A 17,071-nucleotide genomic window follows, 5' to 3' on the forward strand; every position below is an offset into this window, starting at 1 on the left:
TTTGTCCAACCTGCTCTTAAAATTCCCCAATGATGGAGATTCCACAACCTCCCTAGGCAATTTATTAGCTATATGTTATAAGCATCTTTATATGGCTATACCTGTATCTATGATAGCGGTTGCAGTGATTTAATCATCTCTGTCTAAACTGATATAGTGAAAGAACAAAAACTTTGTGTAGAATAGCATGTTGGCTTTGAACTCAGTAAGGCATAGTAAACTGACACCTGCAGGCTTGAGGTCTCTTAGGGAGAGATGGCTCAACAAAATCCAAAGTGACCTTAATGGTGCAAAATAATACAGTACATTTAACTGTATGTAAGGCCAAAAAGCAAACAGACCACATAAAAGAATAGCTGTTAGGGGCAATCTGTGTCCACCCAGATATTATCAAAGTGGGTCTCTGACCCCATAAGAATATTTTATGAGTTATCCAGGAAAGATCCCCCCGGCCATATTAGGGCTCATTCTGCTAGGGCTCGAGCAGTTTACCTGAGATATGTACAGCAGCGATGTGGTGCTCGATCCACCCATTTACCAATCAGTATTCCCTAGCACAGGCCTCCAGATCAGATGCCAATTTTGGTAAGGCTGCCCTGCAGTTAACAGTCAAGAAGGACTCCTTGTACCCAACTCCATACAAACAGACAGCTGCTTGTTAGTCACTAAGAATGAAATCAGTGTGGGCAATCACTTAAATTACGGTAACTGCGGTTCTTTGAGGTGAGTTGTTTCCACGGATTCCATGATCTGCCCTCCTTCCCTGCTAATGAAGAGTCCTATTCCTATGGGATTCTGTATTGACGAAGGAAGTGAGGAGCAATTAGGCCCACTCTGCTGTTTATGCCCTTGGGTAGGGGGCACAAGGACACTTATGGTGCAGGCGCAGCCCCAACAGAAGCTGCTTGCCAAAAAGAATCAATACTCAACCGCAATGGGGCATAGGTGCTCCAAAGGTAGATGTGTTGCACATACATTCTTAAAGAATCACAATTACTGAAAGGTAAATAGTCTTTGCTGTTCAGTGCCATGCTGGATAAGCAAGCCCAGAGTGCACCTGGTTTTGCAATGTAGAAATCTAGCAGGAGTTTACAGGTGTATTAAACATCCACTGCTTCAGCACTTATTAAAACTACAGTTGTCAGCTCCAGAATGCCCATATTCACCCCAGTTGGGAAATGGTCCAGTCACAATGGTGACCAAATATTTGAAACTAAAATTCAGGTCTCATTCTTAATATTTTAAGCAAGAAAATATTTCTTAATGTTGTCAGAGACAGGTTTTGTTGGCTCTGGGGTCTGGCTTGGTAAATGTGGCAGAGTTTTGGCAGCTGCGAAGGTGGATTTGGTTGGTGGTACTTGTCACTGGGAACAGCCCACTTGTAACTACATTGTAAACTCTGACCTCTCCCTGTACCTCTGGCACCTTCTCTCCCAAACCTGATCGTGTACTTGGGACTCCGCTGCTTCCTTCTTAGGCTCCAGTGTGCTCTCTGCATGCCTCGCTATTGAACTGTGTAGGCATTGGTACAGTGGGGTCTGAGCTATTGCACATGAGCAGTATTCCAGACAGAACTGCATACCAAGGTGTGCACTGTTCAGTGGAGTAGCAAAAAGGAAACACATTGGAGTGTGGGAGTAGGATGTAAACAGCACAGAAGCAGTTGGGAACCACAGACAGTTGGGATTTGGCCATTCTCCTAAGGGTGGATTATATTGAAAGTGATGATTCAATTCCCGGTATACGTGATTAGAGTACTAGTGCCCTCCTGTAGGTTTAAAATACGTGCCTGTTCACTCTGTCTGCTGTAAACTTTAGATGGAGTATTTTAGTCCATTGTTATATCTACCTATCTTAGGTTTTTATACTGACGTCCATCCCCATAATATCTGAGCACCTTCCATGTAAAAGCAATAGCAAAGTTCCTAGTGGACTTCATAAAGTCTCTCTCTCTCTCTTCCCCCTCTTTGGGATAAAAACACTACTTGAGATAAGGGCTTTGATTTTGATTGTTTAGATGTTGTTTGGTTTTTAGGTTGACTTGTTTCAGCAATTTTTTGGTTGGGATTTGTTGTGTAGAAGGTGATGTCAGTGTTGAGTGTCATTTTTATGGTGGAAAGGTCTTTTTGAAGAGAGGTTTTGCAGTGTGCCTTAATTACTGTTAGACTTTAGATTTCCCTGATGTCCTTTGGAAGCTTGTTACATAGCTGAACCCCTCAACTGAGAACATTCTGTCCCTAACTCTCGTGTGCTTCATCTTGGGCTTTGTGATGTGCACTGTCCTAGAGGAACACAGCTGTGTCTCTACATTTCAGTGTGTGAACCAGTCTTTAATGTAGCTGTGGCTTGATCCATGAATTGCTTTTAAGATTAGGACCAAAGTCTTAAACTAGCATCAGAAACTAACTGGGAGCCAGTGGAGAGACTTGAGCACAGCCCTGATGTGCTGTGTTCTTATAACTATTTTCTTCCAGTGTCTACCCTGCATATTAATAGTAGAAACCTTCTACTTCTCTACAGATTAGTTTTACCTAATGTTTCCTTAATAGAAAGCTTCATAAATGTCTGAACTGCAGGGCAATGCTGGTGTTATCTTTTAGTTACTATAACTAACCAGTCAGGGCCAGTTGTAATCAAAGGTAATGGAGCATGAACATTGCCTGCTTGGAAAGGAGTGTAACTGCTGTCAAGCCTTGGAGGGAAAGTGGGCTGGGATGGAGAGGGAGTCTGATTAATATTTGACAGTTAAAATTTCCTCTGCTTTTTTAATTTAACCCTTTAAACTCTTGAGGGATTTTGGGGCCCTACATTAAGGTTGAACATTGGAGACACATGGTCTTAGGGGTTGGTGTACAAATCTGAGTCAAGGTCAGATTAGAGGCAAAGATGGTGATCCAGGACCTAGTGGGTGTCAGGTGTGGAATGGGGAAGAAGCATGCTAAGATGTGCAAGTGGTTATGGTGGAAATGCTGGGGAGGAGAGGTCAGAAGCTATTGTCAATGTCATAGATTGGGAAAGATTGGTTACATAGCACACTCTTAAGTGAGGATTGTGAGTTTCTTTGGAGAATTTTGCTATTGCTTTTACATGGAAGGTGCTCAGATAATCTCGCTTTGAAGAGATTAAAAAACTCAAGCCAGCCAGAAGGGAAAGGCTGTGAATAACTGAACACAAGGGAAGAAATGGAAGTCTGAAAGAGGAAATGTGATGCTCAGTTCTTGTGAGTGAAGGGGAAGTTCTACTGCCAGGAGGAGTAATGAAATGGCAGATCTTTGGGGGGAGCAGTGTGATATTTCATGTTAATTCAGCACAGTGTCATCACCCACCACTATACTGTCAGTCTGCTCTATTAATATCTTTCATGCTAACTCCATGCTGTTTTAATTCCCAGTTCCGGGTGTTCACAGCCCCCTTCCATAAGGTAGGCTTCGCAGATTTCTGGCTGGCCGATCAGCTCAACAGCTTGGCTGTGATACTTATGGACCTGGAATACATGATCTGTTTCTACAGCTTTGAGCTCCAGTGGGACAACAATAACGGACTGTTGCCAGAAACAGGTATAGTAGTGATGAAGATGAGATGGTAACAAATATGTATGAACACTTTGCCCAATAAGTCCAGGAACATTGATACAAACTGAAAATTTCAATAGGCATCTTACTGTCTTTTAGCAAAAATTCTCCCAATAACATAGGAAACTCATCCCATCATAATTGGTGTTCCTTCTGGGCACAGCCCTTGAGATTTTATTCTCCCATCCCTTACTGCCCTATTTACCAATCCATTCGTCTGGTATAACCTGCTGCTGTGACTGGCATGACCTGTGTATTTAAGAACATGTTTGCCAAGATTTTGAGGTGCTCTTTGGCAGAGGAAAGATGCAGCAATTTTCCAGGCTTGGCTGGCAGTTTTTCAGACTCCTTTCCAACAATGCAATCACACTTAGCCTTTTGTTGCTGCTTAGTGTTAGTGATTCATAGAAGCAGTACAAAGCCGACTACCAAGAATTCAGAGCTTATGGGGAAATATTCTCATGAGGATTTTTTCCTCTAAGGGCTCTTCTCCTGAGGGTCTTCCATATTCCTAATACACTCATGTGGGTTCCTTCCTGTTTTATCTGTGCTTTCCAGGCTATTTCTTCCAGGTCCTATGTTTCAATGTTGTCTTTTCTTCTGGAGGGAATGGCAGGAACTTCCTCAGACCTCATTGGTGCCATTCATTATTCAATTACAGTTGACATTGAGAGAGACAAGTGCTATGCACACTGCCTCCACATCATTTCCAGCTTGGAGAGCAAGAGATGATATCTGAATTTTAACTCTGGTCTTCCCCATGGCAAAACGTTATCTGATGCCTCAGGACCAGTCCACAGTCATTGTCTTTCCATTTTAACCAGCAACCACTGACAAATCATCTTGTCAATGAGCCTTTAACATGTATTGAGAGAACTTGAAACCTGCTTTCTGTGTGCATCAGCATTACTTTCTATTCTTCCAGTCTTGCCTACCTCAGAACCTTCCACCCAGTTGTATTAAGGCTGCATTCTAAGGGTCTGTTCCCTGTAAGCATTAGTTGGAATTAAATTAAACTGTGTATACTAAAACTTTCTGCATCAAACCAAAAAGTAGAATAAGAACACAGTTCCCCTGGAATAAATATTAATTGATCTGAGGGAATGAACAAATTCTGTATATTGATGACCTGATGTTTTTCAGGTGTGCTGAGCACATTTTGGAAATCAAGCCATAAGGGACTAGATATGGACATGTGTAAGAATGTAACAGACTTTGGAATTTACACTAAACTCATGGCTTTTCCTGCCTTTTCCCCATTACTTATTGGCATAAATCATTGCACCCATAAAAATGGGATTTTCTTATGCTAATTGGTAAGGTGACAATAATAGGAGACAAACTCAAATCGGTTGATGGTTATAATTAAAGGGACACATTCAACTTGAAATCTGGCCATTTAAAAACAAGAGTCAAGTTATTTCAGGTACTGTACATCCCCTCGAGTTCCCCTGCTGAGTTTGGTGGTTTTGTGGGAACACCTTTCTATATGTGTCTAAAATTCAGTGTAGCCTTTTTGTAATTTTTTCCTCTCTTTCATATGCTCCTGCATGGAGAGATCCACACAAACAGGAGAAACACTGAAACTGAGTATACACGGTGCTATCAAATGTACAAAGTAAATAAAATAAAACAATATTTTCTCCCCTATGCTTTCATTGATAGTAATCTTAGTTGCTATGTGTAACAATACTAGGTTTTTAAAATTTTCTGACTGGAGTGTGTTGTTTAAGCTGTGTCTCTTTAAAGCCTAGCAGTGATCGCTCCTGTTATTGAAGTAAAGGGGTTTGACTGACACACCTGGTCGTGGGATTGAAAATGTTGAGATGCTAAATATAGATGCAAATGCAAAGCAAATTGTACCATTGCTTAGGATATTACAATTGCTGCTTCCAAAAGTTTAGTTTCACTCATCTCTTCAAGGAAGGTAGAGGAAGTGAGACATTTGGAAGGGAATGAGAGAAGAATTAAATATTTTGTTTCCATGTCCACTGAAACATCTCTTCTCTTGTAGGTGATCAGATTTGTTCCAGCTACTCCTACGGAGTGCGAGCAGTTGTCCAGTGCATCCCTGCTTGGTTGCGTTTTATCCAGTGCCTGCGCCGTTACCGTGACACCAAACGGGCCTTTCCTCATCTGGTTAATGCTGGCAAATACTCCACCACCTTCTTCATGGTGACATTTGCAGCCCTTTACAGCACTCACAAAGGTATTGGATTTAGTTATTTCACAAAGCTTTGCAGAACCCCCTGCTGTCTTTTGTCAGTCCCTGCTACTCAGTCATCTTTTCTCTCTGTGGACCTTTTAGGTGCTAACGTTTATAGAGAGAAAACAGAATTATGGATAGAGCCCTGCAAATCCATGGGTATCTGCTTTATATCCATGGACTATTTTTTGCGGATAGCCGCTCAGATGCAGATACAAATTTTGTATCCACACAGGGCTCTGACCATAACAGATTCACCAGAATGGAGCAGCTGCGGCTGTCACCCAACCCCCAGGCTCCAGCTCAGCTCTCTGAATTGCGCAGCAGCGGGTATAGCCCACTGGGCATTCTCAGAGTTGTAGTCCCCAGCTTGCTTTGACAGAGGAGATAAACTACAACTCCTAGAAGGGAGTGAGCCCAGCACCATTTTAAAAGAAATAACCTAGCAGGTGGCAAGGGCCCATGCTATGAGGGGGAGAGTAGTTATTGATGCTCTCTGTCTGGGCCTGGTCTGCATGTATTACTGCCCCCGCAGCTGCCTAGTGGTGTCTGAGCTTCCTCCCACACCCCCCGGAGGGTGGCGCAGCACACAAGAGTCCAGGAGTGTAGTCTTCCTACCCAGAATGGGGAACGAGGTATGGTGGGGACAGAGCAGGCGGTGGGGCAGGTGGTCTCTGAGAGAAGTGAGGGGTGGTTGGGGGCTTGGTACAGCCCTGCATCACTTCCAAGGGCGCCGGAGCCCTCCCAAAAGGGAGGGGGAGGGCGAGGAGCCTGCCCTCCTGCCCAGTATGGGATGGGATCAAAAGCAGCCCCCTACCTGCCCCCCAGGTCTCCTGCCCAGGGCAGGTGGAGGGACCCAGGCTCCCCACAACTGCCCACGTGGCTCTCCTCGATCTGGCTCCGGCTGGGAGTGGGGGCTTCAGAGCTGCAGCCTGGCCATGATAAGAGCCGGGTGGGCAGCTGTAGGGAGCTGCGGCGGACCCTCCACCTGCCCTGGGTTGGGGGCCCAAGCAGCCCCCGGCCCATGTCCCCACCCTGGGCAGGTAGAGGGTCTGCAACTCCACGCTGGCTCCGCACAGCTGCCCGCCTGGCTCTTACCATCGCTGGGCTGCAGCTCCAAGGCCCCTCCACCCTGGCCGCAGCCGGGTCAAGGAGAGCCGCATGGGGAGCTGGTGCGGAGTTGCAGACCCTCTACCTGCCCATAGCCAGGTGGGGAATCTGGGGGTTGGGGCCCAGGCCGGGGGCTGATCTCAGCGCCCCCAACCACTACCGCAGGCAAGTCGAGGGTCCATTGTGGCTCCCCACTGCTGCCCAGGTTCCCCAGCTGGGCTCACTCTCTTCTTGGGGAGAAGTGAAGGGGACACGGTCTGCCCTGGTGAAAAGTGGGAGTGCCCTGGCCCCCCCGGTTCCAGCACCACTGGTCACTGCTCTGCAGATGCAGATACCGGCAGACAATTTCTGTGTATCATGTGCGGATACATATTTTTGTATCCGCGCAGGGCTCTAATTACGGACAGTACAATTTACATTCTTACCTCACCTCTTATTAAAAGAGTGACAGCTATGAAAGGTAAGAGAATACAATAGAATTGAGGCACTATGGATTGAATTACAGCAAATAACATTGTTTTAAAAAATTAATTGATAACTTTGATATCAGTTCATCCCACTTTTGGCATTGATTGGATCTTCCACTGGAACTGCTGACTCCTCAGTGAAATGGGACCAGTCTGTAGCATTGATTCATGTATAGTCATGCAGACTCAGATAAACTTTCTTCAGTTCAGTACATTTTCCTCAATTTTCCTTCATAATAAAGTATAGTTATCTATTTTAAAGTAGTAGGATTTGTCCCCAAGAGTGGGAATTGGGAATTCAGTTTTCTGTTCAAATGAATATGAAATGTTTTCTTTTGGGTGGGGGAATGCAATTTTTTAATCAATAGCACTGTACAACATACTGTCTACGATCGAGAGAGGCATTTCAAAATTTCATTTGAAATTGTTGATCTATTCAGTGTAATTATAATGGGGCTTAAAGATAGTGGAGAATTTTAAGGGGAGGGTCGAAGGTTACTAGTGATAATGAGGCCTTCTCTTTCCCCTTCAGAAAGAAAATACTGAAACTCCTAAGAAATTTCCCATAATTTTTTTCTGTGAATAGAGACTAATTTTAGACTCTCTAGATGTGTAAGGAAATGGGCTGAGCTCCTACTTTACGTAGTAATTACCAGTCCCTTGGTATTCCAGGGCTACTATCAGAGAACAAACTGAACAGGGTTGGTCCATTATTTAGGAAGGTAGGGGAATGTATTGTGTGCTAGGAAAAAGCCCCCTCTGGGTTTCATGTATATTTTTATCCCTTTTCTTTCTCAAGCTGGTGGGGTGTTGTTTCCAACCCATTTAACTGCCGATTGAACTCTTTGATCCCTCAAGTTCCCTATCTCCGTGGCAACCGCAATTATTACTTGATTCTGCTCTTGTTGTGAAGGAAAAAGCTTTTAGCTCCTGCACTTCAGGCAGTCGCCCTGTCTTTCATTGTTCTTTCTCCTCCAAGTCCCATGTCAGTCAAAAGCTTTATTCTTTCCACTGAAATAGATGTCTGCTGTATCTACAGAAATTAGCAACAGTATACACTTGTGAGCCAGTTACTCATCTATGTGTATGGTCAAGGAGATTGATAGAGAAATCAGAAAAATATACAATGCTTCCTTCTAGCTGTCTTAGTAAGATGATTCCTTCAGGTGGACACCAGGTTTATTAGAAAACCCTGCTGGTTCAAGAGTTGGTGCTAGTTGAAAATGGGTTGGCGTCTGGGAAGTAATACAAATAAAACACAAGCCTTGAGCAATGTAGATGACATATAACAATGTATTAGTACAAGCTGTCTGAAGACTGAAAGTCAAACAATATTCATGAATGTATTTTGTATCTAAAGGTACATGCATGCTTCTCTTCGAGGTGTTTAGTAGCAGACTTTGTCACGGCTGATAGCCCCCATGTTTGACTCCTCTGTCTGTCTCCCACTGTCACCTTCACAAAGACTATTCCCCTAATATTTAAGATATTCCCCTACTGGGTTTTTTTTTTTTTTACTCCTTTTCCCAGTCTGAGGCTGCAATCTAGTTAAAATCCCTTGCTCTTAAACTGGGCAATCAAACAACAAATCCAGGATGTAAGGCTTGCAATTAATGCTTCTGATGTGAACCTGCCATACCTTCATTCAGGAGGGCTGTTTAAGTTTTTCACCATCAAGGGCATTCCAAAATAGTCACTCTTATGAAGAGGGAGGAAATTGGTTGGGGTCAAGCTTGAAAATACGTGCTTGTAAAATGTGCCTGTTTAATATAAGTTTGACCTCTTCTGAGTCCCCTTGAATTTTGCACCTGTGCCAGTATCACTGACTGCAGGTTTCATTGCTACTGTGTATAACTTTTACATCTCTCTTCAAATCTGACACTTGGTCATAATGAAGTATTTACAAATCATAAAGACAGGGCCTGTTCAGATTGCTAGTTTAAACAAGGGCTACCCTACAACACATCATCTCATCCTAGGCAGAGGGGAGGTGAATTGACAAGGTAATACTGTAATCTTTAGGGTAGTTTGATTTTTGAAATACAGAAATGGGCCACCTGTTCCCATGGACGTTACAGCAAGATTTGGACAGTTAAGGGTGGGCAGAAAATGTGCTCACTCCAGTTTTCCAATCTCCCCCTCTCCAGCCACGCTCCTTCCCTCTTGCCCTGAGGGCTCTTCTCTTCTATGCAACCTGGTGTTCCCCAACCCTTTATCAAAGGGCTTCAGGGCCCAACTGTCTCTGCAAGGCTCTGGTGAATATGCTACTATAGCTTCTGGCCACACCCTGTTAATACCAGACACTTCTTCAAGGAGTGTCCCTATCAGTGCTCTGTATCTGCACCCCTGTGCCTCTAAGCGGAGATTTTAGGTAGCAGTGTCCGTTCAGCCTGCATGTGCGCTCTCCCTCCCTCGTAGTCTACCTCGAGACTATCTAGCACTGGGCAGGCGACCCCCACTCAGTTCCTTCTCAATCGCTTTTGGCTCACAAGGGAGCAAGGAGCGAGCAGTTGTCCTTCCTTATCTGCATCATTAACATATATAGTAGTTTGTTTGTTTGTTTTGTTCTCCTTAAAAGTTAGTGTTTTCTTTTTACCCGTTGAGATTAAAAAAAAAAAAGAAAGAAAAAGAAGAGAGAGAACTTTACGTTTCCCATCCTGTCTGGGGGGATTCCCCACCCTCTCCCAGGGGTGTTTAGAGGACACTAAAAGTTTTTCAAGTTTTAAAAAAAAAAAAAAAAAGTTTTAAAAATAAAATAAAATAAAATAAATAAATAAATAAATAAAAGAAGAAGAAAGTCAAAGTCCTACAAAAAGGGGAAACTAGATCAAATTGCTGAGTTGGCCAATCGCACTGAGGAAACTCTCTGGCTGGCCAAAGACTCAGTGTGGAGGCTTGGAGCCCTTTTTCTCGAGCCTTTACAAGGGGAATATGCTAGTCTTTTTGGCAACTCTACCCCCTTTGAAGTTGAAGGCTCTGGGGATGATCCAAAGTCAGCACATGAGTACCCTGGAGGCTGAAGTGCCTTCTCCATAAGGTGGAGTTTTAACTTCAGCGCCCGGTTCTTGCGAGATCTCAGCTTTAGCGAGTGGCAGAGGGAGCACTTCTGAGGGATATCTGACTCTCCCAGGCATCAGACACAGTGAGACTGTCTGTCCGTTATAGGAATCGACTCCTTGCAGGAGAGGCACTTCTTGAAACCAGAGGCATGCCCCTCGTGTGGAAAGGCTATCACCCTCTAGCAGAAAGGATTGCAAAAGAAAGTTCTTCTTTTCTCCTAGAAGCTGGAAGGGACCTTAAGAGGTCATCTAGTCCAGTCCCTGCACTCAAGGCAGGGCTAAGTATTACTAAACCATCCCTGACAGATGTTTGTCTAACTTGCTCTTTAAAATCTCCAGTGATGGAGATTCCACAACCTCCATAGGCTATTTATTCTAGTGTTTAACTACCCTGACAGGAAGTTTTTCCTAATATCCAACCTAAACTGCCCTTGCTGCAAGTTAAGCCCATTGTTTCTTGTCCTATCCTCAGTGGTTAAAGAGAACAAGCCGGTGCCCAGAATTGCCCTTGTCACCAGGCTGTGTATCACCAGTACCCCAGTTAGTGCAACCCTTACCCAGTGATGAGTCTGACAGTGACCAGGAGGATGTTATCTCCCTGGCCTCGCATAGTGGCTCGCCGTAACAAAACAGGGATCCTCCTCAATTCCATCAAACCGACCCACAGTCATGGGTACCAGCTCCTTTGGGCATCCCCTCTACATACCCTCCCCCCACCCATGGCCATATTGGGATCCTTGGGTGACATATGCATCCCACGTTTTGCAGCCATCCAGTGTCTCTCAGAGAGAGTCTACCCGATGGTCTCCTACAGCCTCACTGTCCATAGCCCCTGAGCCAGGGGAGGAGGAAGCTTTTGCAGAACAGGAAGAAGGACTAGAAGGGGAGGCTACCCCTCCAGCAAACTTCCCCTTGTCTCCAGATGAGGCTGTAATGTTTCCCCCCACACACACCCTCATCACTAGCTTTCAGGCTCTTACCAAGAGGGTGGTGGGTGATTTGCAGATTCCCCTATAGGAGGGGGCAGATACACATCACAAGCTGGTGGATATTCTGCACACCTCCTCCTTGTCCAGAATTACCCTCCCAATTAATGAGGCAATTCTAGATCTTGCCAAAGTCATCTGGCAGACACCAGCCTCCATTGCACCAGCCCGCAACAGAGCCGACAAAAAATACTACATCCCTCCCAAAGAGGTAGACTTCCTGTTTCAACATCTGCAACCCAACTCCATCATCATAGTGGATGCGGTTAATGCACAAGGCAAGCAACATCACACCAAGTCAACCTCATATGATCAAGCTTGGAAAAAGCTAGATCTCTGGGAAGGAAGGCGTATTCGTCAGTGACATTGCAGTTTAGAGTCATGAACTACCAAGCTATCATGGCCAAATATGATTTTATTAATTATGGGGAACTTAGTGCATTTCCGGAACATTTACCAGAGATGCAAAAGGAGCAGTTTCAGGCCATTGTCAGAGAGGGTCAGTTAATAGCCAGAACAGCACTACAGATGGCACAGATGCAGCTGATACAGCAGCCCATTCAGTCTCTACAGCAGTGGTAATGAGGTGGGCTTCTTGGCTACACTTTTCCAGGTTGCCCAAAGAGTGCAGGCGACAGTGGAAGATCTCCTGTTTGAAGGGCCCAAGCTCTTTGCAGAGAAAACAAACTCTTCTTTCCACACCTTGAAGGATTACCAGGCCACATTACGCTCCCTGGGAATCTCTGCTGCAGGACAGAAGAGAAGAGAGAGCCCTCAGCCACAGCACAGGTCACGACCTCCTTAATACCCCCTGTCTCAGCACTATTATGAGCTCCAGCGTAGGAGGCTGAGGGTTCAAAAGCGGAAGCCGTCAGCATCCCAATCCACAACCTTTCAGACCGCCTCTTCTAAGCACTTTTGACTGGTTGGTTTTTTGACTTGAATTGTTTGACTGAACAATTATACCTTGCAGCATTAGCTGCCCTCTACACACCTGTCACATCCCTTCGGAAGTTGCCTGGTCTTCTTTCACTGCAATTAGGAAAATATCATCTCTGACATATGGGTCTTGGAGAGTATTTCAGAGGGTTACGCCATTCAGTTCACGTTTTCCCCCCATTCCCACCCTCCTTCCCCATCCCTCTTTTAAGGACCTTTCTCACAAGAACCTACTTCATCAGGAAATAGATCATCTGTTATGCCTAGGGGTCACAGAACCAGTCCTGATGCAACTCAGGGGCAAGGGGTTTTACTTCCATTATTTTCTGATCCCCCAGGCAAAGAGAGGTTGGAGGCCCGTTCTAGATCTAAGGGCATTAAACAAATACATACAGAACTCCACTGGCCATCACCTACAGTCTCAGCTTAAACCTCTCCAACGCATCATCAGTGATCTACAACCCATCCTGAACAATGATCCCTCACTTTCACAGACCTTGGGAGGCAGGCCAGTCCTCGCCCACAGACAACCCGCCAACCTTAAGCATATTCTCACCAGCAACCACGCACCGCACCATCACAACTCTAACTCAGGAACCAACCCATGCAACAAACCTCAATGCCAACTCTGCCCACATATCTACACCAGCAACACCATCACAGGACCTAACCAGATCAGCTATAACATCACCGGCTCATTCACCTGCACATCCACCAATGTTATATATGCCATCATATGCCAGCAATGCCCCTCTGCTATGTACATTGGCCAAACTGGACAGTCACTACGCAAGAGGATAAATGGACACAAGTCAGATATCAGGAATGGCAATATACAAAAACCTGTAGGAGAACACTTCAACCTCCCTGGCCACATAATAGCAGATGTAAAGGTAGCCATCTTACAGCAAAAAAACTTCAGGACCAGACTTCAAAGAGAAACTGCTGAGCTCCAGTTCATTTGCAAATTTGACACCATCAGATCAGGATTAAACAAAGACTGTGAATGGCTTTCCAACTACAGAAGCAGTTTCTCCTCCCTTGGTGTTCATACCTCAGCTGCTAGCAGAGCACCTCACCCTCCCTGATTGAACTAACCTCGTTATATCCATACTGATTTATACCTGCCTCTGGAGATTTCCATTACTTGCATCTGAAGAAGTGAGGTTCTTACCCACGAAAGCTTATGTTCCCAATACTTCTGTTAGTCTTAAAGGTGCCACAGGACCTTCTGTTGCTTTTTACAGATTCAGACTAACACGGCTACCCCTCTGATACTTGAAACAAATACATGAAGATGCAAAAGTTCAAGATGGTCACACTAGTAGCCATTATTCCAGCTCTAGAGCAAGGAGATTGGTTTTCAGCCCTCGACCTACAAGATGCCTACTTCCACATCTCAATATGACCGTCGCATAGGAGATTCCTATGGTTTACCTTTGGGCAGGACCATTATCAGTATAGGGTGCTCCCATTTGGCCTCTCGTCTGCACCAGGGTATTTTCCAAGGTTCTCTTCATCGTAGTGATGCACCTACAAATATCAGGCATTATCTACCTAGACGACTGCCGCCTCAGGGCTTCCTCATTCAAGGATACCTTACGAGCCACCCAGATGACCATGCACACATTTGCGCAGCTGGGCCTACAGCTCAACTTAAAGAAATTGACACTGACCCCAGTACAGTGACCAAAGTTTATCGGTACCAGCCTTGACCCAGTTCTAGTGAGGGTGCTCCTCCCTCTACACAGACTCACCACCCTCACAAGTCTCAGAGACAGGACAGGACAGCCCCCAAACATTGGCCAGGGATTGCCTGCAGCTGCTAGCTCATATGGCAGCATGCACCTTTGTCACCCCAAATGCCTGGATGTTCGAGGTGTTTACAGATGTGGCTTAATTCTGTCTAGTCCCCGAACAGGGACAGACTAACCAAACTGCTGTCACAGTTCTCTGCAGTAAAGCACTTCCTGGACTGGTGGAAAGACTCATCCAACGTCTGAGCAGGCGTTCCATTCATGCAACTGCCACCAACGTGGACTCTGATGATGGATGCCTCCCTAATAGGCTGGGGAGTTCACCTACACGACCACAAAGTTCAGGGGTTGGAACAAACAAACAATCTGCACAGAGTAGAGAAAGTCCAGTTAAAACTGTAGAAAGTTCTGTGAATGTCTGAAGGTCCTTGCTTTGGCTGCTTCTGCATGCGATGGATTCTGAGGTATCCCAAATTGCATTCTGTAGTTCACAGGAGGTTAGCAAGCCTAATTCAATAAATTTAATGATTGATATCATCATATTTAATTCAGGCCCTATCCAGGCACAGCAGTATATGGTGGTAGTAGGTTGTGGGAGAAATGGAAGAGCCATTCATAAGAACATCCATACTGGATCAGACCAGTGGTCCATAGAAGCCAGTATCCTGTCTTCTGACAGTGGCCAGTGGCACATGCTACAGAGGTGATTAACAGTAGAGGGCAATTTTGAGTGATCCATCCCTTGTTATGCAGTTCCAGCTTCTGGCAGTTGGAGGTTTAGGGACACCCAGGGCATCTTGTCCAAGATCAAACAAGATGTTGCATCCCTGACCATCTTGACTTCATGAACTTATTTAATTTTTTTTTGAACCCAGTTATACTTTTCTCCTTTACAACATCCCATGGCATCCACAGGTTGACTGTGTGTTGTCTGAAGTAGTACTTCCTTTTGTTTGTTTTAAAGCTGCTGCCTATTAATTTCATTGGGTGACCCATAGTTCTTATGTTAATAACACTTCCCTATGCACTTTCTCCACACCATTCATGATTTTATAGCCCTCTTTTAGATCCCCCCCTTAGTCATCTCTTTTTGAAGTTGAACAGTTCCAGTCTTTTTAATCTCTCCTCATATGGAAGCTGTTTCATACCCTTAATAATTTTAGTTGCCCTTCTCTGTAGCTTTTCCAATTCTAACACATCTCTTTTTTGAGATAGGGCTATCAGAACTGCACACACAATTCGAGGTGTGGGCGTACCATGGTTTTGTATAATAGCTTTGATATTTTCTGTATTAACTATACAGAGAACAGTTTCTAAAGAAAGCAAGGTGTTCCCCCACACTATAACCGACACCCCAAACTGAGGATTATTTCATGTATATGTTGGGGGGCTGGGAGAACTGGCAGGATGCCATTACTAAGAAAAGGATAAAATTATAGAAAATGTGATCTGAAGAGAATGCTTTCTATCCTAGACCATTTTTAATAAAAAAAAAAAAAACAAAAAAAAAAAACTAAAGTCAACAGCACTTGTGAGATCCTGTTCCTCGACTTGCTGTCCCCTTAATCCTGTTTTGCAAGGCCTCCCATCTATCTGTCTTGTATCTTTCCCTTCTATTTAGAACTGTTAGTACTCTGATAAATCAGAGGTTGATTTATGTTATCGCTAGTGCCTGATGGAGAAGTTAGTGACCTCTTGGAGTGATAAGATTTACTAACTTCTTTTTTATACTTGTTCCTTTCATCTGGTTCATTGTAGTATAGCATACTCGCAACTCCACCAGGGGAACAAGGGAGGGATAATTTGGAGCCAAAATCCGTAATGTCTGTCACAATAATTGCTGTGAGCAAGGATGAATTTTGTCTGAAACCCAGTTCTCCCATGCCCAGGAGGGCTTAAGTAACGAGTTGTGTTCATTAGCTAGTCTTTCTGATCCTCTCACTCAGAGCAGTGTCAGTGTCATTAGTGGAGAATCTGAGGCATTGCCATAGGGTAATATTGCTGTTGCTAGGTCAAAAGCCATAACAGCTTTGACAATCCTGTCATCGCTAGGACTGTAGACTTGCTAGCATGGCTTCTGAAAACTAAATTGCTAGGTCTCTACCTGTTTGGTCACCATTTCTGGTGACATCCTGCTAAAGAGTCTTTAAGAGTAGAACTGGAGAGGATGAGCAACAAGGCAGCAGGATTTTGTTCAGGCTACTGCAGGATCTTCTAAGTGTTCACATCTGTTCAGGGAGCCTGCAGGTTTCACTTGTCCACAACATGTACTGTTTAAATGGAAAAGGTGAGATGACTGAGGCTGCAGCATATACTTGGTGGAGAAAACCTCTGCCAGAGACATTCATAAGTAATGTTTCAGGAACTGCCACTGCATCCTGAATGACAGCACAGCTTGGAGATGCAAAAAGAAATTTTCCCAAATTTCATTGGTCCGTCAGCGTGATCATATAGGACACTTGACAGTGACAGCACCCAGATGATGGAGAAGAAGATACCTTTGTATCCTCCTATCTGTATTGATTCTTGTTGGTCCTAAAGCTCACCCTCTTAAGGCAGATGAATTTTAATAGCTGTAATTTCAAGAGCAGCCAAATAATACTGTTTATATTGCTTAATATAGTCTTAAGTTAATGGTGACTGGCTAAGTGAGAGTGTTAATGAAAAAGATGAGAGCAGAAAGGATGATCTGCTGATCTTTCATTTCATGAGCAATTAGGGATGGAAAGGTCTAATTTTTATGGAACTCTTTAAGAAGAGCAATTTACTATATCACAAGTAAGCAGTTTTCCTTTCAAATACACAACTGCAGTCTAACATGGTGCTGCAACACTCTAAGAAAAAATGCAATGCTGTATTTTAAATAATTTGTATTTGGTTAATTGGATTTGTGGTGTTATTTCTGTGGGACTCTTTATTTTGGGTTCTCAAAGCTCTTCCAAAACTCTGTGGAGTAATTAATTATTGCATCTGTC

General features: G+C 44.3%; 1 protein-coding gene across 1 annotated transcript in view; it reads left to right on the forward strand.

Moving 5' to 3' along the window:
- Positions 1 to 17,071, forward strand: part of XPR1 (xenotropic and polytropic retrovirus receptor 1) — a 241,675-nt gene that overhangs the window by 209,932 nt on the left and 14,672 nt on the right. Inside the window, exons 10-11 of the mRNA XM_034780308.1 lie at positions 3,392 to 3,557; positions 5,587 to 5,781. Of these exons, the coding sequence (XP_034636199.1) occupies positions 3,392 to 3,557; positions 5,587 to 5,781 (361 nt within the window). The remainder of the gene's footprint in view (positions 1 to 3,391; positions 3,558 to 5,586; positions 5,782 to 17,071) is intronic.

The sequence above is a fragment of the Trachemys scripta genome, chromosome 8 (assembly GCF_013100865.1).
Source record: "Trachemys scripta elegans isolate TJP31775 chromosome 8, CAS_Tse_1.0, whole genome shotgun sequence".
Classification (NCBI taxonomy): domain Eukaryota; kingdom Metazoa; phylum Chordata; order Testudines; family Emydidae; genus Trachemys; species Trachemys scripta.